Genomic DNA, 25,652 nt, shown 5'->3' on the forward strand with positions numbered 1-25,652 from the left:
GACCTTCTGGGATTGGTGGTCTCCTCTGTCAATATTTCTGCTTACTTATGCAATTTTATAGGGGTCCTGTATTGCTGTTGCTGACTTTTAGTTTTCTTTAAGGTGGAGACCCGCTTCTCCACTGATCATTCCTTTACAGTTTTTATGCTGATACCACACTGATTATCTTCCTTCAGCAGACTCTTAGTATACAAACAGCTAAACTTAAATTAGACATCCCATTTTCCATTTCAAGACTTTGGGTACATTTATACCATCTTATTAGCCACTTGCTCTTGGTTTTGTTACATGTTCTTGTATATGTTTGAATCTTGAATATGATGATGTTGGGACTGGTTCGTCACAAAATGCAGGCAGGAAATACATTCCTTCTATACTTTATCAGCCTTTAAAGAATAAGTCATCTGAACGGTGTGCTCTGCTGTAGGTATTGTCTTCCCTGGTACTCTATTTTAAAATCACCCCAAAGCCTTCTTAAAATAAAGTGCCAGCATCCTAGTTCCTGAGGAGAGATCCTTAGAGATGAGGACAGTGTTGTGTGTTTTGGGTGTGGGGATGCTGAATGATGTGTCAAATTTTGGGAACTAGAGCCTATCTATATAGGTCTTGGAGACCCTTCTACCTGTACAAAGGTTGGAGATGCTAATTTGTATGCTAGTGAGAGGGACTGTACTATGAATGCTAATGACTGATGGTTTCTGTAAGGAGGGTAGCACAGACTGTTGCAGAACCAACCTTGTTTTTTCATTGCTTTATTTTCCCAGCCCTGGCGTAAGAGGTGTGGAGAAGGGAGAAAAGTTTGTATTTCCCTTGCTAAGGCATCTTTAAATTTTCTGGTTAACCAGTTAGTGTTGTGTGTTGGGCTGACGGTGATGTGGGTGCTGGCCTGCTGAGAACCAGGCTAAAAATCTCCTTGTGAAAGGTAAAGTATTTGCTGTATAATACTCATTGTGTTGTTAAGAGCTTGTATTTGTTGCTAAATATGGTATGAATAATCCAGGCTCTGTGGGTATCATCCAGGAAATCTTTGTTTTTAGTCAAGTCAAGGGACCTCATCTTCATAGGATTAATAACATGAGTTGCTCTCGAATATAAAATGTAGCTCCTATTGCTATGTTTTCTGGGATTTTTTTTCCTTTTCTACTGCCTAGTCCTCCTCAAAGGTTTAACAAACTCCTAATGGATAAAAGTGGCTCCTTTTTTGGGAGGGGAAGACAAAACATCCATTTATGGTTACAAAGAGGTCTTCTGAAAAGATAACAGCAGCATCCAAGAAGGTTGAGTAAGCCTGTGTCCCACTGGGTAAGCAATGTCTGTAGGACTTCCCAGTAAAGGATTTCTGAACAATTTGCAAAACAGATTCTCAATACCTTCTCTGCTAGGTACATCAGATCCTTTCTCAGGAAAGAGAATCTAGACCTGAAAAATCTTTACTGTGGTCCTAGAGAAACTTAGTCAGAGGACAGAATAAAGCATGGATCTCTCTTCCTTTCCTGTTCTTGTTTTGCTGTGGTTCAGCAGCTCGTGGGACTGGCATGTGATGGCAGAGGGCAGGAAGCCAAGAAGCACCTAGCACAGGAATCAAGTCCAGTTCTTCCAAGAATGAAATGGTGATAAGACAAAGGAGCAATCTCCATGAGGGTGTTTATAGACCTTATTTGGTAATGGGTGGAGGGACACACATGGGACCTAATACGTAGGAGCTAGTAGGACTCTTCCCTTGAATGGAAAGGAGCAATGTTGGGAGTCTTTCCCTCGAAGCTGGAACCTTTGGGGGTGCAAAGGTGATAGGAGTGAAGCCCAGTGTGGCTGTGTCCTGGGCTGAGCAGGCATGCTAGAGCCACAGGCCTGCACTTTGGCCACAAGCAGGGCAAAATAAATGTGCTGCAGAGACAAACAGGCTTCTGCCCTCTAGGAGCGATCTCTGTGAGTATGTTTCGTGCAGTTGCCTTTTCTGTGCAGCTGCAGGCTTTGTTTCCCTTGTGCAGAGAAGGGGGAGGTGTGCAATTTAATGAAGATCAGAGCTTGAAGCCTCTAAGCCAGCTGAGAGTTGTGCTTGCTGGTAGTGAGTCTCAGGGTCAGCGGGTGCAGAGGAGGAACGCAGACCTGACTCACTGTGGTGAGAAGCTGGGGATAGGCCATCTGTGAACAAAGTTGAGCTCCAGCAAGTTTAGTCCTGTGTCTGAGGCTGCCTGTGCTGTGTGGGTGTTAGGAAGGTTTAACCTTCCTAATGGTCTCTTAAGTTTCCTTCTAAGCTCTTTCAGTCCTTGACTTGCTATCTGGGACAGCACAACTTGTGTCTGTCTTCAGTCCATTTAACCACTGCCTGAATGTTCTCATTCCTGACAGTGCCCTGAACTGGTGGCGCACATCTGTAATCTCTTGGCGACTCTTCCCACTGGCTCCCTGTGTGTCCCAGCACCAAGAATGAACTTGGCACAGATGTCTGTTGCTGATCCTGATCCAGGTTCCAGTGGAGGGCAGTATTTGACACAGGAGGAGTTGGGCCTGACAAGGTTCAAAGTTACTTGTTTGTAAGATAATAGCGTGTCTGAGTCTAGCAGATAGCTCTGTTTGAAACATAAGCATCCTTCCTGTCTCAAAAATCCACTAGCTGGATGGAGAAGGAGGGAGTTGTGGAGAGTTTTCTGGGGCTGGATGATGCAAGCTGGGTGGTAGGTTCCGCCCCCCCCCCCTCCCCCAACTACCAGATATGGGACCTGAAATGCATTTGGTCTGTGATCTTGATCCTGGCCAGTGAGTGGGTCTTCCAAAATAAGTCCATCAGCATATCAGAAATATGGAGATATGACAGAGAAAGCATGCAGAAAGCACAAGGAGTTTTTGCTAGAAGGTAGCCCAGGCAACCTGTCTGAGCTTGTGCCTGGGTTACAGGGCTCCTGGGTCATTCTGCTCTGTATGCTGACATGCTTGGATGTGGTTTGTGGGCAGCACAGTCCTTGCCTTTCTTAGTCCTTGTTTTCCATACCTGTAGAGTGATAGACCTTTTCCAGGGACCATGAAGACATTGAGTACTGCAGAATCATTCTGTAGGGCAGCAGTTGGCTAGTGGTGCTGTCTTGCTGCTGTTCAGTCATCAGTGAGGCATAGACTGATGAGTTCAATCATAAGTAAGGCCCATTATGCTGGGACAATGGATCATGCTAATTGATTCCTAATGATCTAATGTTTCCTATAAGGAAATGCTAAATGCAATGGGCTTAATTTGACTATATCCTCATTTTCATGTTTTGCATACTCCTACCTCTCTCTTAGTGTGATGAGGGCAGTGTCTCTATAGAGGCTGTATTGGTGTAGCATGAATAACCACTGTGGGTGGGATTTTTTTTTTTTTCTGCTAGTCTGTATTGGTTCCGTTAGCACTGTTCCGGTACTGTTAGCACTTCCCTGTCTCCAGGCAAATGGTACAGCCTGCTAAAAAGATTGGAAATATGTTTCATGGAAGGATGAGAATGGCTGCATGGCCACCCGGCATCTCTCTTCCTTGGGTAGTTTCTCAGTCCTTCCATATATTGGAGGGTCTTGTGTGTACCTTGTCACTGTCCACAACAGCAAACATAGGCCTGAATTAGGAAGTAACAAGAATGAGGGTGTTGCTAAACAAAAAATTGCTTTTGCCCGAAACTGGTGAATGTGCAGAGCCTTGAGAGCAAGCAAAGAGCTGAGCTGGAGCTCTTTTTCTGATGTCTGAGAGGCCTGCAAGTGCTGGGACGGGCCTGGGGAACAGCTAAACACACAGTGCTTGGGAACCAAATGGTGTTTCAAACACAGCCACAAACAGTGAAACAGAAAGAAGGGGAAAAGTGGCTTTTGTAGGTACCTTTTGTGTTTAGAGTACTCACGAATGTGCTGAGTGCACTTTGGCTCCCACTTTATGAAGACTGCTCCTAAGCACCAAAGCAGCTATTTCCTATCTCTCCCATTTGAGGGTGGCTCTGAAGGTCTGTGCCACTGTCAGTCCCACTTATCAGTGTGGCAAAGCCTGTGCTTCTACAGCTCCTTGTTGCTGTCCTGTAGAAATAGCTGTGGAGTTAAAAGCCCTAATGTTCTCATTAAAGTGTGTGCTGCCCCTGCAGGAGTTCCTTAGCTGGACACGTGGCACTCCTGGCACAGTAGAGGCCAGAGCTGCAGGGGTTTCTCCTTGCAGGTCTTCAGAGCCAAGCATTTTATCCGGGGGCAGTTGCCCAGCCCCATCACACAACCTCGATGTTTAGGGTACGATGTTTAGGGTACGTGCCATCAGCACTTCCTTCGCTCTCAACCTTGATGTTTTTCTAGGTCTTCTAGTGGTCACAGGGTGACCATTGTCTTGGGAGGGGGCTCGGTAGGAAACAGTGTCATGAAGTGGCCGAGCCACATTAATATCTCACTCATCAGGAGTGGGCAGGTTCTTGTCTTGACCCTTGTGCTTGTCTGGCTGGAAGATAAATTGGTTCAACTCATTAACCCAGCAAAGAATTGTGGTGGGTTTTGATGGTCTTGTTTTCTGCTATTTTTAATGAGCAAAATTGGATTGCCAGGTGATCAGGCCAGCACCAGAGCAGATGCAAGATAAGCAGTGGGGTGTCTGTGTAGACAGGAACATACGTGCATGGGGGAGGACAGGGGAAGCAAGACCTCCACTTCAGTGGAGGCAGGTATTAATTCTGCTCAATTCTATTGTAAAACCTTGCCTTGAATATCCTTGCAGTTATGAGTGAAGTGGGGGGGATCTCTCTTATGGCCTAATTGCAAAGGCTAGCTGGCTTTTATCTCTTAATTGTTGGGTGGTAAAGAAGTTTTTCACCTTGGCTGTGAAATTGTATTAGGCTCAGTTGAGCCCTTACTGGGCATCAGCGGGCTGACCTGTAGGATGGTGGCAGTTTTGTGTTTCCATGTCATACCTCTATGTCCCCTCTCTCTCCTGCTCAGCTTGGAATCGCTGTGGGCTTTCTGGTCCCTCCAGTTCTGGTTCCCAACGTGGAAGATGTGGAGAAGCTGGCCTACCACATCAGCATCATGTTCTTCATGACTGCAGGTGTAGCAACAGCCCTGTTCATCCTGGTCATCATAGGTAAGGAGGTGGGAGTGTGTACATAAAACCAGGTGGGACTGAGAAGATCAGTCTGTGTGAGGAGCCTGCGTGCTAGGAAATGGGCCAGGAAGGTCATCTGGGGATGTGTCCCAGCACGCAGCTGACAGGGTCATGTAATACCATGTCTTGCAGCTTCAAGCCCTTGATGAACAGCACATGTAGAAGGAAGTTCAAGAGGTTGTGAGTGAGCCTGCCAAGTTGTTCATTTCAGCCTGAAATAAAACCTGGCATAGGTCATTGCTGTCTAGGCACTGGGCAGTGCAGGGCATCAGGCCGCCTTTGCCAGCTGGCTTTTCCCTTTCCACTTTTGCATTTGTAACTCCACACAACACTTTTGCAGCTGGCTAGCCATTTTCCTGGAGACAAAGGCATTATTAGTCTTAAACTCTTTTGTTGCTGCCAGACACTGCCTACACAAAAAGCTAACTGAAGGCAAGGTGTTTCCCCAGTGGCAGGCGTTATTGTTGGAGGCACCCTGTTCTCTCCTGTTCCTGGATAGGTTCATGCATGGAGATCAAAGCTTAAGGATGATGGTGTGTTTTGTACACTTGGTTTTACTAGCCCCTCTACTGTCCCTCAAATGGCTCTACCCACAGTGCATGCTCAGGCTCCCTGATTGCACCGTTACAAACAGGTGTACTTTTGTGTCTGGTTTCAGTCTTCAAGGAGAAGCCCCCACATCCTCCGAGTCGAGCTCAGGCCTTGATCCAGTCAAGACCGACAGAAGAGTATTCCTACGTGCAATCAATCCTCAGCCTGCTCCGCAATGTCAACTTTTTGCTGCTTATGATCACTTATGGTAAGGTCTGGCCTTTCTTCTGTGCAGTTATCACTGCTAGACATGCTTAGCTTCTGTCTCCCTCTCTGTGCTCTGCCAGGGCAGTAACTGGCTGAGTTGTTTTAGGGTATCATAAGAATAGCTGTGCTGCCACAGACCAGGAGTCCTTCTAGCCCAGTAATCTCCAGTAGTGGTTAAAAGCAAATACTTAGGGAAGAACAAAAGTGAGGCAAGCACACAAAGGACAATATGCCCACTACTGTTGTCCAGTCTTTGACTCTTTTCTGTTCAGGGGATTTCCTTATCCTGTTGTCTTTTTGTTCTAGTCAGTTAGTTACTTGCAATGAACTAATCTAAGTGCTTAGCTAAGAAATATATGGAGCTGCGTCTGAATGCAAGTCACAGCACTGAGTGAAAGTAATTTCTCAAGGCAAGGGAATGGGTGCCAGCCATCCCAGTGGAGGTCATGTGGGATGTGCAGATATGCAGACTGTATCAGCTTGCTTGGCAGTCCCTGTGGAGCAAATGGAGTGAAGGACTGGAGAAATCTTCATTTGCCATCTGTCCTTGCGCACTGGGTTTGCTGCTTGCATTCTTTTCAGGAGTTTGGTCTCTTTCTCACAGGGCAGTGTGATGTGTTGAATCTGCTCCTGATGCTGAATTGTCATATGGAAAAGTATTTTTCTCTTTAGCAGAAAGGACATTGCAGTCCATGCCTGGCTGCATAACAAGATATAGTAGCCAGCTAGTCTGCAGGGCGTTTTGTCCTCACTTCCTACCAGCTTGCTGTGGAAGTCCCTCAGGGGGAAAATTAAATAGTGCTGGAGGTCTGCTGTTCTGCCAGCAGTCGTGCCTAAAGGACCTAGGGGATGAGTAGCCAGGTTGGAGAGAGTGAGATGGTGGCTTTGTACCTGCTGAGGGTGCTAATGGTCTTTGGAGTTATTGAAAGCTCTTTTCCCTTCTCAGTGCAGTAGTCTTCTAGAAATGCCCCTCTCAGATCATCCTTGAGCTCTGCTGGTTTGCGTTGCAGCTGCTGGTTTGATTTTTTTTTTTTTTAAATAGTACATTATGTCCTCTCGGACAGTGGAGTTTTTTCTAACTGTTGGGCAGACTGTCTAAGAGTTAGATTGTGTTATCTGCTCAGTTTGCACTTACTGTTCAGGGAAAAGAAAGGAGAAAGCATTTGTTCTAGTAGGTGTAAACAAGTTCTAGAGGTCAGAGGAGGGCTCTCAGTATGAAGAGCATGTTTAGAATCTGACCTTCCTGGGATAATTCCCTTCTGGCAGTCACAAACAACATGGAAATGCTGTTCAATGGCTCATAATTCAGTCTGTCTTCCTGCTGGTCTGTGCATATATTATATTCCTCTCTGTGTCAGCCTCATGTCAATCGCCAGCCTGACTTGAGATAGTGACCGTTACTCAGAGAGGGAACTATGCAGTGAAACTTTTCTTTTTCTTTTCTTTTTTTTTTTTTTTAACTAGTGTGGCTTTAAAATGGGGACAGGTTTTTCCTACTCAAGTCAAAAGTTATGTTGGCCAAGATTTAAGACATCTGCAGCCACATGAGTGCAACTGAGTCATCCTCCCTAGCTAACACAAAGATATCTGCAGCCTCAGCCACTTAGCTTTTGCATTAGCATAGTGTGTGTCAGGGGAGAGAGGGGGAAACCTGCTGCTTGTTCATCTCCCTTGGCTGTAGGAAGAATGGGGGCCCTTAAATGATGCCAGATCAGAACAGGTCTGCAGACCTCTAGGGTCTTGATATTACCAGCAGCTGCCAGTTCCTTTCCTGTGGTAAGACTTGCAGTGCTGGAAACATTGGTGGTCCTGCAGCTATGTTAGTGCTAGTGAACTGTTTTTCAGGAAAACCCTCAAACAGCCTTTTCCCAAAGGCTGCTGATGTTGGTTCCATAAAGCTGAGGCATAACATGAAGGGGTATTAAGAAACTCTGAGTTTATTGGGTTGGACTCTGCACTGGAGAGAAACTGCCTGCTGCTACTGGGAGTCAGTAGGCAGGAAAAGGGTGGGAAAGCCTGTGAGAGGCTGGTAAAGTCAGAGTGATGAGACAGCCCCAAAGAATCAGCGTTTGGAAAGGTGACAGGGCAGTGACGAGGAGGCAGGGCAGCAAGATCTGCATAAGGAGCCATTGTTCTGGAGGATGAGGAGGGAGACCAATAGTCTGGCATGTAGGCAATAGGCTGCTTACCTACAGAAGACCTGGTTTCTAGTTTGAGGCTTAATATGGCCTCCTTTTGGAGCCATAGGCAACAAGCTTCCCCTTTCTGGCCTCTGTAAAATAGAGGAGACCCTGTGAGGTCTCAAAAATGTTCTTCTACAGCACATTACAAGCAAACAATGGTAATGACCTAATCAATCAGATGGGGCTGGACCTTCAGATGTCCTGCTCCCGCTACTAGTTCTGGTTTTCCTCATATGCATGGGCAAATGGGCCCTGCCCCGTTGAAAACAACCCTGGCCTGTTTTATGGGCATTCAAACAGCTGTAATTCATGGAGAAACTGCACTGAGCAACTGTGACATGTGAAATGCCTACAACTTTTGCCAGCCCTCACAAATGCCAATTCGGCACATTGTCCTGATTCTTAGAATATTTTGCCTGACTTTGGCGCCGAGTGTTGCTGCCAACTCTGCATTGTTTTCTGCCCAGCTTGGGAGCAGAGGCTCCTTCTCTCTTGGAAATAGCATGCATCAAAGAACTGCTGTGAAGCTGGCGTACTGACAGCATCAGCTATCGCAGCAGTGTCTGGCGGTCCCACAAAGCTGCTGTCCTCTTGGCCGAGCAAGAAGTAGAGGTACACAAATGATTGGTCTATGCTTATGCCTAGCTTTGAAGTGAAGCAGTAGTGGGTAGAGAGATGGTGCTGATCTGCCCCGCTCCCATGTCCTGGGACTGCAGTTGTGATGTCTCCTAGTGAGCAGGGTGCTCCAGAGGTGGAGATAGGATGAAACCAAATTAGGCTTTTGTGGGCTGTTTTGCTATAGCCAGATGTTGCAAAGAGCCAGCTTTTAAGGCTGGAGGGTGCCTCCTTGCTGTGGGTTCTCCAGTTGTTTTCCCCTGTCTCTGGCTGCTGGCCTCGCTGGTGTTTCCAGCCTTTCTGAGTAACTCTGGAAAGGATTGGGTGGATTCCTCCTAGCTAAAGGGCATGTCATTCAGCTTACTAGCCACTCCTGTAACATTCTGACACATGCTTTTGGAGCAGGAAGCATTGTCACAGGCAACTGGCTTATTTGGGATCACTTGCATAAGATTCCTCATCTGTTCTCTGTGCCGTGAAGCTGTGGAGCAAGCTCTGCTTAATGTTGTCAGAGATGGCGTGTGAAGGAGGTGTGATGTCCCCTCCAGCTGCCAATCTTGTGGCTCCTCAGAGTGCTTCATGAGCTGCATAGGGCAATGGGTATTCAGTGTCCCAGTGGAGGAGTGAGCTAGGCGCAGGATTGCCGAGTAGTTCAGGGTCAGGGGAGCTCAGGATTTTGTTCCCTTTGTCACAGCTCTGCCTGCTAGACTGTACTTCTTTATCACATATTGTGATGTTTCTGCTTTTAGCTGAGGCTGAAAGAGGAAAAGTAGGAAGTGGGAACTTGACATGTATCTGTTCTGTCAGGATTTCAAGCATCTGTGCCAGAGTTTTTAAAATCATGCCTCCTTACAGAGCCTATAGATGTGTGAGCTGCAGTGGTAAAATCTGTAAAATCTGTGTCACCATCCCTCCCCCCATCAGGATCACTGAAGCCTTGAAGAGAAACTAACTGCAAATGTAAATGACTTTCTGAGAAGAAAGTTGCACTGACTGTTACAGACCTCATGCACCTGGGGAAGGTTTCTCAGTATCGCCCAAGGTGAGAGTGTAGCCGTTGCAGTACTGCTGGTCCAGCACCCATGTAGATGTTCTTGTTCACAAGAAAAGCTCTTGGTTTTTGTGCCCTTTGGGAAGATGTTTAACTCAACCAGAGTTGCATGTAGGCTGGAGCACAGTATCTGAATGGGGCTTGACCAGTATCACCCCAACGGTTTCCATTCTCACCTTGGGTGATACTGAGAAACCTTCACCAGGTGGCTGATGCTTGTAACAGTTAATCTAACTTCCCTTTCAGAAAGACAATTACTTTCACAGATGGGTGTTTTTTTTTTTTTTTAGGCTTCAGTGATATCTTTTAAAATGCAAGACTTTTCCCATGAAGATGCACACCCCAGGTGCCTGGGGGAAGTGCTGTCTGTGCTTCGCCATCGGCTCTGCTTCTGCTTGCCTTCTGGTGTTTCTTGGCTTGGGGAGGATGTTTTTTACTGGCTCTCAGCAGGGAGAGTGCTATCACGCTGTTCTCTGGGAGGAAATGACACAAGTGTGTGGCACTGGTGTTAACTGAATCCCAGGTCCTTGTTAAAGGTGTGATGCTGAGGCAGGTGCTTTTTCTAGTATTTTGCCTTGGCTGGGGGGAGGAGAAAACTCCAATGCTAAGATGGATCTGGTTGTGAGGGAGGGTTGAGACCCTATGAAAGACTTGCAAGACCATTCAGTACCAGAAATGTGCACAGCCCTTCCTCTAGCTGCTCAGGTAAGAACCATCCTGAAACCTCCTGCATGCTGAGATCTGGCTGTCCTTGATATGTGTTTCTTTCAATAACTTATGTCTAGCCAGTCCAGCTGGCTCTCCTGAGACTCGGCAGCCTTGATATGAATCTCTGCTCCCAAAGTTCTCTCTCTCTGTATTTCTACCCTTTCACTACACAGCAGGAGAGTAGCAGGCTCTGAACGTGCTGCATTTTTATCCCTCTCTCAGGTCTGAATGCAGGTTGCTTCTACGCCCTGTCCACTCTGTTGAGCCGCATGGTGATCCATCACTACCCAGTAAGTGCATCCAACCCTCATGGCCCTCTGATGCTTGCCGTTGTCCAGCAAGCTGCTGATGCTGGCTGCCAAAGGAGAATCTGTGAGAAATGCAATGCTACAGCACTTCTGCCTGTCTCTGGCACAAGTTGTCTGGCTGGCAGGAGAGCGTTGGTTCCTTTATTTCTTTACACCACACTGCAAAGGCTGGTGAGCTCCACCAGAGATAGCTCCTTTATACCCTAAATGACAGCACTTTATTCTGGGAAATTCTTCCAGCAATTGCCTCTGCCCTGTTCCTAACAGTGATTTCTACCGGGACATCTGTACCAGGAGGCTGCCCGTACTTGTGCTTTGGTGGCAGAAGGGCGGGATGCCTCAGTAGCCAGGCTACTGTAAGAGTTTACCACTGGGGCTGCTTGCCAGCGAGCTCCTTTCAGTGCTGCTTTATAGTGGGTCCCAATATTTCCTGGTCAATCTGGCCCAAATCCTAACACTGGACAGCAAGCTTCATAGGGTTTATGCTGACTCATAGAATCATAGAATGTACTGAGTTGGAAGGGATCTGCAAGGATCGTTGAGTCCAACTCCTGTCCCTGCACAGGACAATGCCAAAATTCACACCATGTGTCTAAGGGAGTTGTCCAAATTCTTCTTGAATATTGTCAGGCTTGGTGCTGTGACTGCCTCCCTGGGGAGCCTGTTCCAGTGCTCCACCACCCTCTGGGTGAAGAACCCTTTCCTAATACCCAACTCCTCTGAGAGTGTCTGTTCATGTTGGCCAGTGCTTGCTTTTTTCTCTGGGCTGGCTCAGAGAGAAGAGCCAAACCACTTTTTTTCATGTGCCAGAATAAGGCGGTGCATTGGCTCATACTGGGTCCAAAAGTGTTCTTGCAAAGGCTAGTTCTGGTTAGTGTGTTACCAGCAGAAGGCATGTATGGGACATTAACTGGTGTCTCTTCATGTCTGGGTTCTCTGTACTTTGCTTCTTGTTGGCTATGACTTGGTTTCTGTATTTGTGTGTATGTATGTGTCTCACTACAGGGGGAGGAGGTGAATGCTGGCAGAATTGGACTCACCATTATACTGTCAGGGATGGTTGGGGCTCTGATCTCTGGCATCTGGTTGGACAGAACGAAAACCTACAAGTAAGTCCCTTGTTTACCTCTGTGCTGATAGTTACTGTGCTTTTCCCCCATACTGTGCAAGGAGCAACCCTGTGTGGTTGCAACTTGGCCGTCCAGGGACTCAATCACTGGAAGTGTTTGTAGGAAAAAAAAAAAATATGGTTCTTCAAAATCCAGTTAGTCTAAAGTGAAGTTTAGAGTTATGTGTTAGTCTGCACTCAGCGCATACAAAGTCTGGTTCTAGTGGTCCCTAGGGGGCATAAGGAGAGGATGAGATGGCCCAGCAGCTGCTTTGTCAGGGATGAGAGAGCCCTTGGCACAAGCAGAATCAAGATTGTACTAGACCATTTCTCAGCCCTTACAAACCAGCTTCTGTGAATCTTTGTCTGACTTAATGAAAGGCTCATTGAATCCAGTGCCCAGAGGCATTGTGTGAGGGCACGTTGCTGTACTTAGGGCGAGCATAAGGGGTACCGGGGTTGCGGATGGATGATTCTGGGTTTGCTGTCTGGTGGATGGGGAGGCAGATCTGGCCAGCATACCCTGCCATCTGCAAAGGGACAGCTAAGAGTCTTTGCGTGCCCTGCAGCTCCCAGTCCTTAGAAACTCAGATCTCTCTGACAGACCTCTGTAGGGTGTTCGAGGGGATAGAGAGTGCCTCTTCTGTCTTGTATTGAAGTCCACGTAGCCAGCTCTTCAGTTTCCCTGCTGACTGTGAGAACTGTGCTATAACCTCTTGTCTGAGCAGGTTGGGTGAGAGGGGGCTTTACTGGGCATGTGCTGGTGATGAGCTGAAGGCATCTTTGCAGTTCTTTTCCTTGCAGCAGCTTTTCAATTGGGGGAGTCCTGCTGCCATTATCCTACCTGGTATCTTGGGCTAGGAAAGAACATTCTCATTGTGGGCAGCTTAGATGAATCTGGCCAGCTGTGCGCTTCCAGCTTCTAAAGTGGCCTCTGGCCCTAGCTGTCAAGTACAGGCATCAAAAATGGAGAGGAAATGGGCTTCTCTAACAAGAAAGAATGGTAGCTGAGGACTCCTGGGTGTGCTAGGAAAGAGAAGCAGATGACTAATACAGAGGTTGGCAGGTCACTTGCTGTTTCTAGATCACTGTATGCCAGCAAGTAGTTCTCATTTTGCAGTCCTGGGAAATAGAAACACAGCTGTTATGAACTGCACTAGCTAACTGTGCCATGTAACTTGTGTCTCTTTCAAGCCCAGGGCTAGTGGTAAGGTAGCCTTAGTTGGCACTGCTAGGGCAGATGGTCTTCCTGATGCTCCCTTAAGTGGATCTAGGTTGCAGCATGAAGGCTGAAGAGCTTTGTGGCTCACCAGGCAGAGCTGGGACTTGAAATCTGGAAGAATGGGGGCGTGGGGTGGGGTGTGCAGAAATCCTAGAATTGTTCCAAGGCCCTTGCTTTCTAGGAGGGCCAGCAGCAGCAGAGCTGGCTGAGAGTGCAGAAAAATAGGGCTATGCCACCCATGGAATTTATGCTACAGACCCCAGGGACTATCTGGGGATAGATTTAGCCTTAGGTGAGGAAAAACACTGCTAAGAATTTGTTCCCCATTGCAGCCCACAAAGTGGATTTCTGTGGAACTAGCAAAATTTTTGAGTGCTACAAAGTCTTTATTTAGCCCCATTAAAAGTCTATTTAAAAAAACTGTCAAGATGCCAGATGTTCTAGGTAGGTACCCTCCCCCTTCCCTCTGCTGCTCAGTGTCAGGAACGAAATGGTAAGCACATGAAAATCAGGAAGGAAAGATGTCAAGTCCTTTTTTTAGTCAGCTTGGAGAGAGAGGGAAGCAAATGAATGGGATCCAGCTGTGATTGAGGGGAGCAGGGGGAGGTTAATAACAGAAGGAATTGCAGAGCTCTACATGCATGTTTGATCTTTACTGTCCTATCAGCAGTTCCTTGAAAGGGTGAGGCTGTGCTAAGTCAGGCTTTCCCCATCTGTCATGCTCAGGCACCAAATGGCCTTGCATTCTTGCTTTTATTTGGCAGGCAAGTCCCTGTAGCAGGCCCTGTGCTGTTCTCATTTTTGGAATTAGCAGGCGCAGATTTGGCCCATACAAATACGCGAGTTACGTTGTGATGAGTGAGTGGTCCCAGAACTGGGGCTGCTTCTGGTGGGACGGCTTGTTGAGAACACTGCACCTCTTCGAAAGAATATGTTTTGACATCAAGTTAAATGGGGCTCCATGTACGTCCTTTGGGTTCCTGGCGTAGAGGAGAGATGGTGTTGTGACACCTGGTGACTGCTGGGTGTATTGGTATTTGTAGGGGAGTCTGTCTTAGAATCAGGGGTTTGCAGACTGCATTAATCAGCACTTCTCTTTTAAGGGCAGCGTTCATATGGCCTCGGGTCCAGTTGGCTCCAGACAGTGCTGTCTGCTGTTACCAGTGCATCTCTGTAAGGCAATGTGTCAGAAATATCTATCTCTCTTCATTGACAAGGCAGAGGGCCCCGAGTGGTGTTTTAAACGTAAACCTAAGCCTTTACAGACCTGAAGTATGTTAAAATTTGGGGGAGGGAGGAAAGACCTGGATATTGGAGATGTATTAATTATTGGATAGATAGAAATATTCAAGGAAGGGATGCTTTGGTCTCTCCCACTGAAGGCCTAGCTTGGCCTGCAATTTGGGTCTTCTTTTTGTAGCCCTTTTCCAGGTTAGTCCTTGTGTAGTGGATGTGCCTTCTCCCTGTCCTGCCATATCTCTTAGATAAATAATTTACCAAGGCTGTCCTTTTCTTTGACCTTCATACAGGAAGAAAGTGGTATAAAACTGAGTGCTGAAGGATGAGGGGGTGGTGAAAACCAAACCAGCTATCTCCAGTTCTTCCCTTCCCCAGCATCTGACACCTCAGTGTCTTCAGCAGTGACATCCTTCTGGGATTATAGGTACATGGCCTTTGTTCAGGGTGTTGCATAGCCTGGAATGTCTGTCCTCGTGGCAAAGCCTCCATAGGCTACCTGTCATTCCAGTCCATACAGCAGAGTGCTCTGGAGCTGCACACAACATCCCAGTAAGCAACTAAAGCTATGGCATGTGGCTGTGGCCTCTCCCCTGCCCCTGTTCATTTGTTGCTTCAGATGTTGCTCGACTCTGATGTTTTTGCAGCTCTGATCCCCTGTGAGTCTGGTCCTGTCTCTTCGGCTTTCCTCTTCGAAGCCCCCCCCCCCCCCCCCCCCCCCCAGTTCCTTGCTCTAGAGCTTCCTCTGGAGTTGGCTGAACACCAGGAGTTGTGCTCTCTGTTTCAGTCCTGTTCTCTGCTGGTGCTGGCTCTGGCTGGGTTTTTCCCCGAGGTCTGTCTTTTTGCACAGTCCCTTGCGTGAGCTCTTTAATCTCCCCCTTCAAAAGGGCAGGCAATGTGGCTGGGAGGGCAGATGAATGTCAGGACGGGTTAGGTTCACCTAAGTGACATGTGTGTCGGCTTCTTGAGAGATATCTTTCTGGCTCTGCTGCAGAGGCTTGGCAGCTGCTACCTTCATAGCACTGCTTCCCCATCAGTGTGCTGGGCTTCCTTCCCACACCCCAGAGCACAGAGGTAGGTTAACCCCAGTTGTCCTAAGGTGATGTAGTAGGACGCACAACTTCTGTCCTGTGCTCACTGCACTCTCTTTCAAGGAGACTGGCTGTACCTGTTCCAGACAATAATTGTCAGTCCGTGTAGGGCCATCATGAGAACAGGTTGCTAAAAACACCAGGACGCTGTGTGAATGTCCTCTGTGAATCTGCTTCTCCTTTGTGTTTTTCTCTGCAGTAAGATATTCATGGCTATGGTAAGAGGCTTATCCAACAAAACCAGGCATTATTCCATGCCCTGGTTCTCCTAGGGCCACAGAGCATTCTTGTTCTCTAGTGAACATGGTGACAAAGGCTACCTCCTGAGAAACACCCTGCCTCGGGGTCTTTCCCCAGGGGTTTCTTTGTTTCCCTGTGCACCGGTATCCTCCTGTGTCTCACCTAAACCCTTTGTTTGCAAATTTTTGGGTCTTGCTTGGACTGCCCAGGAGAGCAGGGTCTTGCTGAAGTCTGCCTGTGTGCTTGAGGCTGTTTCCCGCAGCGGAAGTTGCATTCAGGGCTGTCCCAGTCCCAGTTAGGGACGGTGTTGGGCACGCAGCCACTCAGTGCATGGCTTCAGGGTGCTTCCTTCCTGGTGTGTGACTTCCACAATGTGCAGGTCTGCAGTCCTGTTCTTTCACAAGGGTCTCTTGATTTGTTTTGCCCTGCTGGAGCCTAATGATTCAGGGAGGCAGGTCAGTGAGGAAAGCTCATAGTTTCCTTGAGCCAGCAGCTAATGTGCAGTGGGTGTGGTACCCATGGCAAGATGGAACAGTTTTCTCCATTTTGTTCACCGCTTACTTCTGCAGTTCCAATGGAGAACACCACTGGCTTTAACCTGTAAGAGCTGACTGCTGCTCTGAGCCTGCCTGCTCTAGTTCTAAGTGGGGAGCTGCATGTTCTGGGAATTTCTTTCTTGCAGCTTGGCTAATGACATAGCATCAATGTGAAACAAAATCCTGACCACATCTGGTTCATCATCTTTGCCTGGAGATGAGGAGCAAAGCACAACTGAGGGCGACTGTCGTGACAGAGTGAACTGGATACAAACTATTTAGAATACTTGAACCATAAGCCTAGAAAACTGGGTAAGATTTTATGGGCTCTGCACTGAGACCAAAACTGGCTGTGGGAATTAAAACCAAAAAACCCCCACATGTGCCAAGTGTCCCTGCTGGCTGAGACTAAGCTTCTTAGGGCCACAGCCACCTCTTGGAGGTCTGCACTGTATTCTAGCACTGACTGCTGTGTAGTTTGGAGACTTCCCTTTATCCAAAGGAGCAACCAGTTCAAACTTGGGCCATGCAGCCCAAGGAGCTGTAATTCTAGCCTTGAACCCCTTTCCTAGTCAGCACAGTCCTAGTCAGCTTGTCAAGAGATGGGAGGCATAAGAACTTGCAGGAGATATCTGAGGAACCCTGTATTCAGCAGAGAAAGGCTTTTATCTGCTTCTCGAACTAGCTGATCTTTAAGTTCCCTTCCAACCCAAACCATTCTATGGTTCTCTTTCCTTTCCTGGGGCCGCTCTCCAACTCCTCTGTCAGGCCTTCATCTCTTCTCCTTCTGCAGCCTCCAGACTGTGTGCTGGCCATGTAGTGTGTCTCTATAACGGGTTATAGCAGAAGTAAGCAGCCCCTTTATGCTGCCTTCACAGGTGAATATTTTGTCCTCCATGAAAGCATTGGAAAGAACATATTCTAGAAATGATATAGCATCGGAGGTTAAGGGATATACCTACCCTTTTGACATAAAACAAAATTACTTGTCACAGCAGAATGTTGTTTAGTGAATTAAATGTGTCTGGTGAACCTTTGTAAGCATGGCTTGATAGTTGAAGTCTGAAATTAGCTTCTCAAGCCTGTATTTGGATAAGAAGCGACATAGTAGCATGAAACCCACTGACTTTAGTCTCTGAGAGCAGTGAGGGAGGACAGAACCTTAGTTGGAACATTCTGGTTTTATCTGTAGTAATTCAGTGTACTGGAAACATTTCATCATGCAATATAATACTGGCTGCCCATTTGGAGTTGGATTTTTGATGGTGGTCATTTGCATTAAAAAGGTAAAAAAAAGTGAAAACAGTTTGAGGTTTAGTTTCTTTAGTAGAATTCTAGGAACTGATAACAAACACATTCTCTGGATTAGGATTAAAATGTGTAGAAAGTACACAAGTAGCTCGTAGTTATACATTTAACTTCCTAAAAAGCAGTGCTCAAAAAGTTAATCTTTTGTCAACTCTGGTAACTGTTCTGCTTTCAAGAGCCTGGTGGAATTTCAGTTGGGTAAAGGATTTACCTTCCCCTCCCTCCCTCCCTCCCTCCCTCCCTCAATTACATACTGTGAAGGGCTACTTGCTACCTCCTGTACTGGAAAAAGCCTTTTTTTTTTGTTGTTGTTGTTGTTGTTGTTGTTGGATGTGGGGAGAGTATCCTTGGTGTCTTGTCAGGGAAGACAATTGCTGACATTTCAGTTCTGGTGAAACTGACCTGGGCTGCTGCATGTATCTTGCAGTACTGAGCCCACTGATGTTCCTCAGCATGGCCAGGCTGCAGATACGGCTGTTTCCAGGATCTGCCTGGCATGCTTCCTGGGCAAGGCGTCTCTCTGCCCAGAGATGAGAGCTTGTGGTTCAGCTGCCATTGGCCACGGAACTGGCACTAGTCCTGCTAAAGGCTGCAGTGGCTTGAGGGTGAGGCTGTGAGGGTAACCTGGCTTGCATGTCACCTCTCCAAGTACAGCAGGCAGTTTAAACAGAGAAAGGAGCAGCAATGAAAGGTGTTTTACATAGCATTGAAAAATACAGGCCCATAACACTGTTAGCAGTGTGTGCCACCTCTTCCCTTTACTTTCCTGCTTGGGAGTGCTTAATCACCTCAGTTCCTGCTTATAAGTAAGTGTGTCCAACTGGTTGTAGTACAGAGAGTGCCCAGGGAAGATTATTAATATCTTTATTTGGCTCACGTTGTCTCCCTCAAGAGGAATGTACAGTACATGACTAGGGACTGTCAGCCCATGGAGGGATCTGAGCTTCTTGGCTGCCTCATAGGTGCCTCCTTATACACGTGACGCCCTGACCCACAGGGAGCAAAGCCTCCTGCTCATGAGGTAGGGATGTGAAAACTCCTAGGTCCTGTTCTTGCTTCTGCTGCTGCCCTGCTGTATGTGCAGGCGCTTCTGTGCTTTTTGTTAGTCCAGTTCTTCTGTCTGGGGTAAGGGTGTCAGAGAGCTGTGCAAATTTATTTTATTATTTATTTATTTAAAACCATGTGCTCTATACTATACCAAGACCTCTGTGTGAAACGAACAGGAGGACTGGATTAAATAAAACCCTAACTCTGTTTTTCCTTGCAGACAGACAACACTAGTTGTCTATATCATGTCTCTGGTGGGAATGATAGCCTATACCTTCACACTGAGCTTAGGCCACCTCTGGGTGGTCTTTGTGACTGCAGGCCTGCTGGGGTAAGTTCATGTGCAGGCTACTTTCCTCTACATGTGAGCTACTAGGGGATGAGCAGGGAGGCTCATGGTGCAGAAGCGGCTGGGGAGAGCCATAGCCTGTGTGTGGCTCCTGTGTGGTTTAAGGACAAAATGATCTGCTCTTCCCATCTCTCTCTTGTACATGTTTCATTAATGTCAGGGATGTTATTGTGGCCCTGCTCAGCTGCAGCTGCCTTAAAAATTCCAGGCCATGAAGTGAAAGCATTTGGGAAGCGAGTGGTACCACAGCCCCATAGATGGCCAATGGGCAGGAATGAAAAGCATGTGGGCGTGGGTGGCTGTTCTTCTGTGCTGGGGATGGTGCCCCTTATAGTTACTTTTGGGAGGTGCTGCTTTTAACGCTTTGTTCATATAGCAACCAGCAGCTCCCTGCTGGCCTGCTTCTGTGCCTTGAAGCTGTAGGCAAAGGTATTTCTGGGTAGGAGGAAGACCTGTGCCATGGTGAAGGAGTCAGATGGCTGCCTGGGCGGTGACAATGCTAGGGGAAACATCCCATGCAGTTAATGAAGCATCCCAAGAGGGATATGGGCTACACTGTCTCTTCAGTCTTGCTTCTGGCAGTGGCTGAGTTCTGTGTGTTTCTTTACAGGTTTTTCATGACAGGATACCTTCCCCTGGGCTTTGAGTTTGCTGCAGAGTTGACATACCCAGAATCAGAAGGAACATCATCGGGGCTCCTTAATGTCTCAGCACAGGTAGGTGTGCTGTTTTCCTCGTTTGCCTCTTTATATGCAGAGATATTAAACTGTAGTTCCCAGCCTTGACTCTTATTTCTTGGCCATGATTATTGTAGCATACTGCAGATCTAAGCAACCTGGGACTAGGCTTTTTGAATGATGTTCCTCATAGCATTTCTCTAGTGGCACCCATTCTGTTTCTGCTTACGAAAATCCATAAGGATGCCAGTCATACTTGCCTTTTCCAACATTGCTCCCAATAGCCGAGGACCTGGCTCTTCTCCAGTGGGAGATGGGATTCCAGCCTTAAGGATATCCTGTCTTCTCATCAGCTGCAAGGAGGTGCCTCTGGATGTATTTATAACAGAACTTTAGCCTTGCTAGGCCAACAGGTTGTCTAGCCTGTGTGCTCTGATATTTTGGTAAAGCTGGGAAGCTGTTTGGGCTGCTTTAAAATAACAGTACAGCTTGACGCTGCCTTTATTTGTTTGTAGGTTTTTGGTATTGCCTTCACCATCGGCCAAGGGCAAATCATGGATCGCTTTGGGACAAAGGCAGGAAACCTCTTTCTTTGTTCCTTCTTGTTCCTGGGGACTGTTATGACAGGTAATTACATTTTCAGTGTTCCTCTACTGTGACTCTTCCCCTTGGCCTTGGCTTATGAATTGAAGGGCTTTTGTGTATAGTGGTGCCTGCAGAAAAGGGCAGAACCCACACAGCAGTCCCCTAGCAATGATGCTGTACTACTTTAAGTGTCTGGTCCGTGTTACAAAGAAGGTCCAAGGCTTCTTGCCCTGGCTGCTGGCTAGGGTCTCAAAGATGCACATTCTACATGCTGCAATAAGGAGCTTCTATCCTGCCTGTTTCAAGAGTGCTCTCTGCCTCATCCAGGAGAGTGGTTTCCCTTGCTCACTGTAACATATTCCTGTCTTTCAGGGGCCTCTGCTGCCCCTTTGAGTCCTGGGGAAATTGATTTGGGCTCTGCATGGTGACTTAACTGCCTTCACATCTCTCTTCCTCTGTCCCAGCATTCATTAAGGCTGACCTCCGAAGACATCAGGCCAATTTGGATAATGAACAGACAGTGAGTAAATCCCCCTTCAATCCCTGCTGTGCCCCTTCTAGTAGCTCAGGACAACACCCAACCTCTCTCCTTTCCAGGAACAGGGCTGGTCCTTTCTGAGTTGTGATTGCAGCTGTGATTCTCTTCTCTTATCCCACCACTTCTTGCCCAGCCTGTGGGGAAGCTCTTTGTTAGCATTCTCAGGCAGGTGGCTGTAATCCCAGCTCTGACAGCCGCTGGAGCCGCTTTGCTTGCTGTTAATGTCACACAGAATCTGTAGACTCTGGTCCCCTGGGAGTTTGCAGGGCTTCACACATCTTTGTATTGGCTAGGGACAGATGTAGGGCAGCACTGTGCTTGCTTCTCTCCCCTGACAATGCACTGAGCCCTCCAGTGCTTTGCCCTTGTTTAGAGCTGGGTAAATATTATTCCAGGCCCCTAGGGAGGCAGGTTATTCCTCTTATTGCCTGTCCTCAGCTGCCAAGTGGGGTTCAGCATATGGGACTGGAGGAAGCTAGGTGACAAAGCCCAAATGAGGGCTTGAGCAGCCTGGCTCCCCACACTTTGCAGTCCTGCAGACAAGGCTGTGAGCTCATATGTGAGCACCAGAGCTTGGGCTATGATGCCCCTGTAGCATGCTGTGCCATAAATGCAGCTGTTTGCATGTGGGAGAGGGCCTCTGGTGAACTAACTGCAGTGGATACTCTTAGAAGCTCTCCCTGCAGGGAAGGGGAGGGGACTTGTCGTTGTTTGAGGCTCTTTTCCTTATTGCTCTGGGCTCCTCTTCTAGGACATTAGCAGAGATATCCACTCAACGTTCATGAAGCCATCAGCGACCATGACTAGCAAAGTGCATAAGCTCAGTTCTCTGCTGACTCAGATCAGCTCATTTCAGAAGACAGTGCTGCCTTCCTCCAGATAATCTAACCAGTCTGATCTAGAGAGAGGCCAGAAGGTCCAAGAAGCAGCTCTGCTCCGACCAGCTGCTCAGGAAGGTGGATTTTCAATTACAAAATATATGCTTTTTTATTCTTATTTTATTTTTGTTATTTATTTTTACTGAACTATCTGAGCACAAATGCAGAGGTTAGGATAAGTAAAGGGAATTGATGCTGTCTTGTAGTTCTTGCACGTATAATTCTAGATTAGGTGGGGGGAAAAGACTGTACAATTTATCTAGTTTGGGTAGAGGAGTCCTCCCGCATTGACATAAATTAAAAAGAATTCCTGCTTTTTTTTCTTCTCTGAGGCTTATATCTTTGGCTGATTTTAGCAGTGGTGATCATCATGGTCTATGGGACCAAGCTAGAACACAACTAGTCTCCCAGAATCCTGGCACGAATGGGGCTAACTGGAACACACTTAGCTAAGCTGAGCTGGGGTAAAGACCAGTCTGTTTTGATATAAACCAAACTCCTTGTATCCCTTGATTAACAGTGCTGAAGTCAAAGGCAGGAGATAGATTGTAAGGCCAAACCATCCTCTGCAAGCTCTGAGGCAGCAGGGTGGTAATGAGAGGTGCTCGTGGCACTGTGAGTTAATTTGTAACATGAACGTGCAAGGCCCAGGAAATATCAAGGTCCTTCGGCAGTGAACTTGATGCCTAGTAGTGGTAAGGTCCTTTCCCTTTGGCAGAGAATTCTCTCACCAGATGAATTGTACACTTTTGCTTAAGCCATTTTTAATATAAACCTTTTTAGTATAAATACAATTGTAAGAGCTTGCTGCTGGAGAGGGTATTGTGTTGAGACCAGAGCAAAGGTGGTACAGGTGTCACCTTTTATAATCCTAAAAGCCTCCAGAACTGACTGCAGTAAGAACCAGAGGGATGTGTGTGAGGTAACAGGTCTCAGTCAGTGAAAAACTTTACTGGCAGCTCCTTCCACTGAGGAGTCAGGTTCTGAGGGAGTAATGATGGGCACCCCACCACACCCCAAAATGTGGCCTACACACGGCTGAGCTCACCTGGGTACTTCTCAAGCTTAACAACCAATCCCAGGTGCTCGACCATCTGAAGGTGTACAGAACCTGCTGTTCTGCACTAACATGGATGCCTCAGGGGAGCAGCAAGCTGGGCTGGGGCATTGTGTGCTGCCTTTGTGGAGAGCTTTGACAGAGGCAGGTAATGGAGCTTTTCTACATGGCACAGCTGCCTCACACATGCTTGGGTGATTTTACTGGTTTCTTCCTTTGCCTGTTCCTCTTTTTTATTTCCCCCCTCCTGTCGTTTCCCTCCCTCCTTGCCTCCACCTTTTCCGGGATGGTGACTTGTGGCTGTTGTTACAGAGACTCCAAGGCAACAATCAGATCACGGATTACAGGACTGTAGCTTGTAACCCTAACCCCATCATTCCCATTCCTGCTCGCTCACTAGCTCATACAGAAAGGTAGGAGAATCACACTAATCTGCTTCTTTGAACCCTCACGGGTGGCACAGGCACCAAGCCAATGGCACTTCTGGGGTGACAGCAATGGTTGTAGAGTACCAAGAACCTTTCTGGCCGCCTTGGGTGCCCACCTGAGAGGGAAAGATAAGATGGCTTTCAAGAACAGAGTGGGGATCCCACCAGACTCATGTCAGACAGGGGACTAGAGATTCAACTAGGTGTGCAGCAAGGCAAAGCCTGGTGCTGGAGCAGATGGAGAACTGAATTGGCAATAAGTTATTGGGGAGAGAACTTGCAGCCATTTGGAGGCTTTTCTCTGACATTACTTTTATACTCCAGATTTTTAGCTGGAAGTGATACCAGGAGCCCTGTGGAAGAGTTGGCTTTGATCACAGCCAGGCACATAGCCAACTTCAGGAAGGAAGTTAAAAAACATCTAGCAATAAGAGTCATTGGGTTGGTGCCTTTTGGTATAAGAATGCCTGAAAATTGTAAAGCTCTGTGCTTACTGATCTGTGAATCTCAATGGCACTTTTCTCAGCTGTCACTCAGGGTGTAACGCTTTATTACTCCCTGTCCCCTGCTTTGCACTGACTGGCTGATCTGCCAAATTAACCATGCTACCCTTTGCCTTTTAAGGTGTTCATCAAGTGTGTGTGTCACTTAGTGCCATAGCCAACAGGACTAATGGGGAAAAGCAGAGTGAGTCCATTAGTAAAACAGCCCTAATCCTGCTAAGTCTAGAGTGTGTGCCTCAGGGAATGTGAAGCTGCCACATTTTGATGCAAGAGTGAGGAAGAGTCCCATGGGCAGGGAAAGATTTGACTCTAGGCTGAGTGCTTCTGAAGCTGTCTCTGTGCTGCAGTCTGTGGTAGTTTTAGCAGGGTGTTGATTTGGGACCAGTTGAGAAACTGTAGCTGTGTGAGTTGGGCAAGCCTGCTTGTGGTATACTGGTACTTTTTTGATGCCTGAAGTTTGTCATCACCTTTGTTAGCAGACCTAGCCTGGCCCAATTGCCAGTGTTACCACTGACATCCCAGTTGCAAGACAGACACTGCGAGCAAGGCTCAGGCATGTTTCTATATATGGCCTGTGTCAAAACTGCTTCCATAAAGAAAAAAAGACAGGTCACTGTCATGGGAGACTCCCTTCTGAAGGGAACAGAAGGCCCAATATGCAGACTGAACCCATGAACCCACTTTTTAGGGAAGTCTGCTGCCTCCCTGGGTCCTAGGTTAAAGATTTGAAGAGAAAGCTTCCTACCCTGGTATGGTCCTTAGATTATTATCCTTTTTTTTTCTCTTTTTCCTGGGAGGCAGTGATGAAGTTGCAACAAGAAGTCTGAGGGCAATCAAGAGAGACTTCAGGGCCTTGGGACAACTGGTTAAGGGATAAGGAGCCCAAGCAGTGTTCTGTGTCCTTCCAGTTGCAGGGAATGATGAGGGAAGAAACAGGAAGAGCCAGCAGATCAATACTTGGCCCAGAGCCTGGTGTCATGGGCAGAATTTTGGGTTTTTTGATCATTGGTCAGTTTATACAACACCAGGTCTGCTGGCAACAGACAGGGTACACCTGTCTCAAAGGGAGAAAAGGATGTTTGCACAGGAGTTAGCAGGGCTCATTGAAAGAGCTTTAAACTAGATTTGAAGGTGGGAAGGGATAAACCCTGGCTCGCTAGGATAAGGCTGGGGCCAGCACGCCAATGTATGAGGGATGGTGCTATCGAGGTCCTTTGGTCTGCTGTCTCAGTAGAGGTAGGGAATGGAGATCCGTGCAGCAGCAAAGACACAAGGGTTATTGATGTGCTAGAAATCATGGAAGCGCCTGAGAATGGTCATGTAGGAATTAGGGCTTCTGTCGTGGTTTAGCCCCAGTCAGCAACCAAACACCACGCAGCCACTTGCTCACTCCCCCCTGGTGGGACAGGGAGAGAATCAGAAGAGTAAAAGTGAGGTAACTCATGGTTTGAGATAAAGACAGTTTAACAGGTAAAGCAGAAACTATGCGCAGAAGCAAAGCAAAACAAGGAATTCATTCACCACTTCCCATGGGCAGGCAGGTGTTCAACCATCTCCAGGAAAGCAGGGCTCCATCACGCGTAACGGTTACTTGGGAAGACAAACACCATCACTCCAAAATGTCCCCCCTTCCTTCTTCCCCAGCTTTATATAAAGCTGAGCATGACGTCATATGGTATGGAATATCCCATTGGTCAGTTTGGGTCAACTGTCCCAGCTGAGTCCCCTCCCAGCTTCTTGTGCCCCCGGCAGAGCATGGGGAGCTGAAAAAGTCCTTGACCAGTGTAAGCACAACTTAGCAACAACTAAAACATCTCCATGTTATCACCGCTGTTTCCAGCAAAAATCCAAAACGTAGTCCCATACTAGCTACTACAAAGAAATTTAACTCTATCCCAGCTGAAACCAGGACAGCTTCTCCCCCCCAAAAGGTAGCAGGATCAATAGCCCAACTGAAGTGCTTCTACATCAATGCACACAGCATGGGCAACAAACAGGAGGAGCTGGGAGCCATTGTGCAGCAGGAAAACTGTTATGTAGTTGCCATTGTGGAAACATGGTGGGATGACTTGTACAAGTGGAGTGCTGCAA

At 47.4% G+C, this 25,652-nt stretch overlaps 1 protein-coding gene across 6 annotated transcripts in view; it reads left to right on the forward strand.

Moving 5' to 3' along the window:
• The window catches only part of FLVCR2 (FLVCR choline and putative heme transporter 2), a 42,186-nt gene that overhangs the window by 9,533 nt on the left and 7,001 nt on the right, over nt 1–25,652 (forward strand). For 3 of the 6 annotated variants that reach the window (XM_064460425.1, XM_064460420.1, XM_064460421.1), the window contains 9 exons: nt 4,933–5,074; nt 5,754–5,894; nt 10,673–10,740; nt 11,764–11,867; nt 18,767–18,877; nt 19,506–19,611; nt 20,088–20,199; nt 20,622–20,677; nt 22,943–23,043. In XM_064460425.1, the coding sequence (XP_064316495.1) occupies nt 4,933–5,074; nt 5,754–5,894; nt 10,673–10,740; nt 11,764–11,867; nt 18,767–18,877; nt 19,506–19,611; nt 20,088–20,199; nt 20,622–20,677; nt 22,943–23,043 (941 nt within the window). The remainder of the gene's footprint in view (nt 1–4,932; nt 5,075–5,753; nt 5,895–10,672; nt 10,741–11,763; nt 11,868–18,766; nt 18,878–19,505; nt 19,612–20,087; nt 20,200–20,621; nt 20,678–22,942; nt 23,044–25,652) is intronic. The other 3 variants (XM_064460423.1, XM_064460422.1, XM_064460424.1) reach the window with 3 other exon arrangements.

Source organism: Phalacrocorax carbo, chromosome 9 (genome assembly GCF_963921805.1).
Source record: "Phalacrocorax carbo chromosome 9, bPhaCar2.1, whole genome shotgun sequence".
NCBI lineage: Eukaryota > Metazoa > Chordata > Aves > Suliformes > Phalacrocoracidae > Phalacrocorax > Phalacrocorax carbo.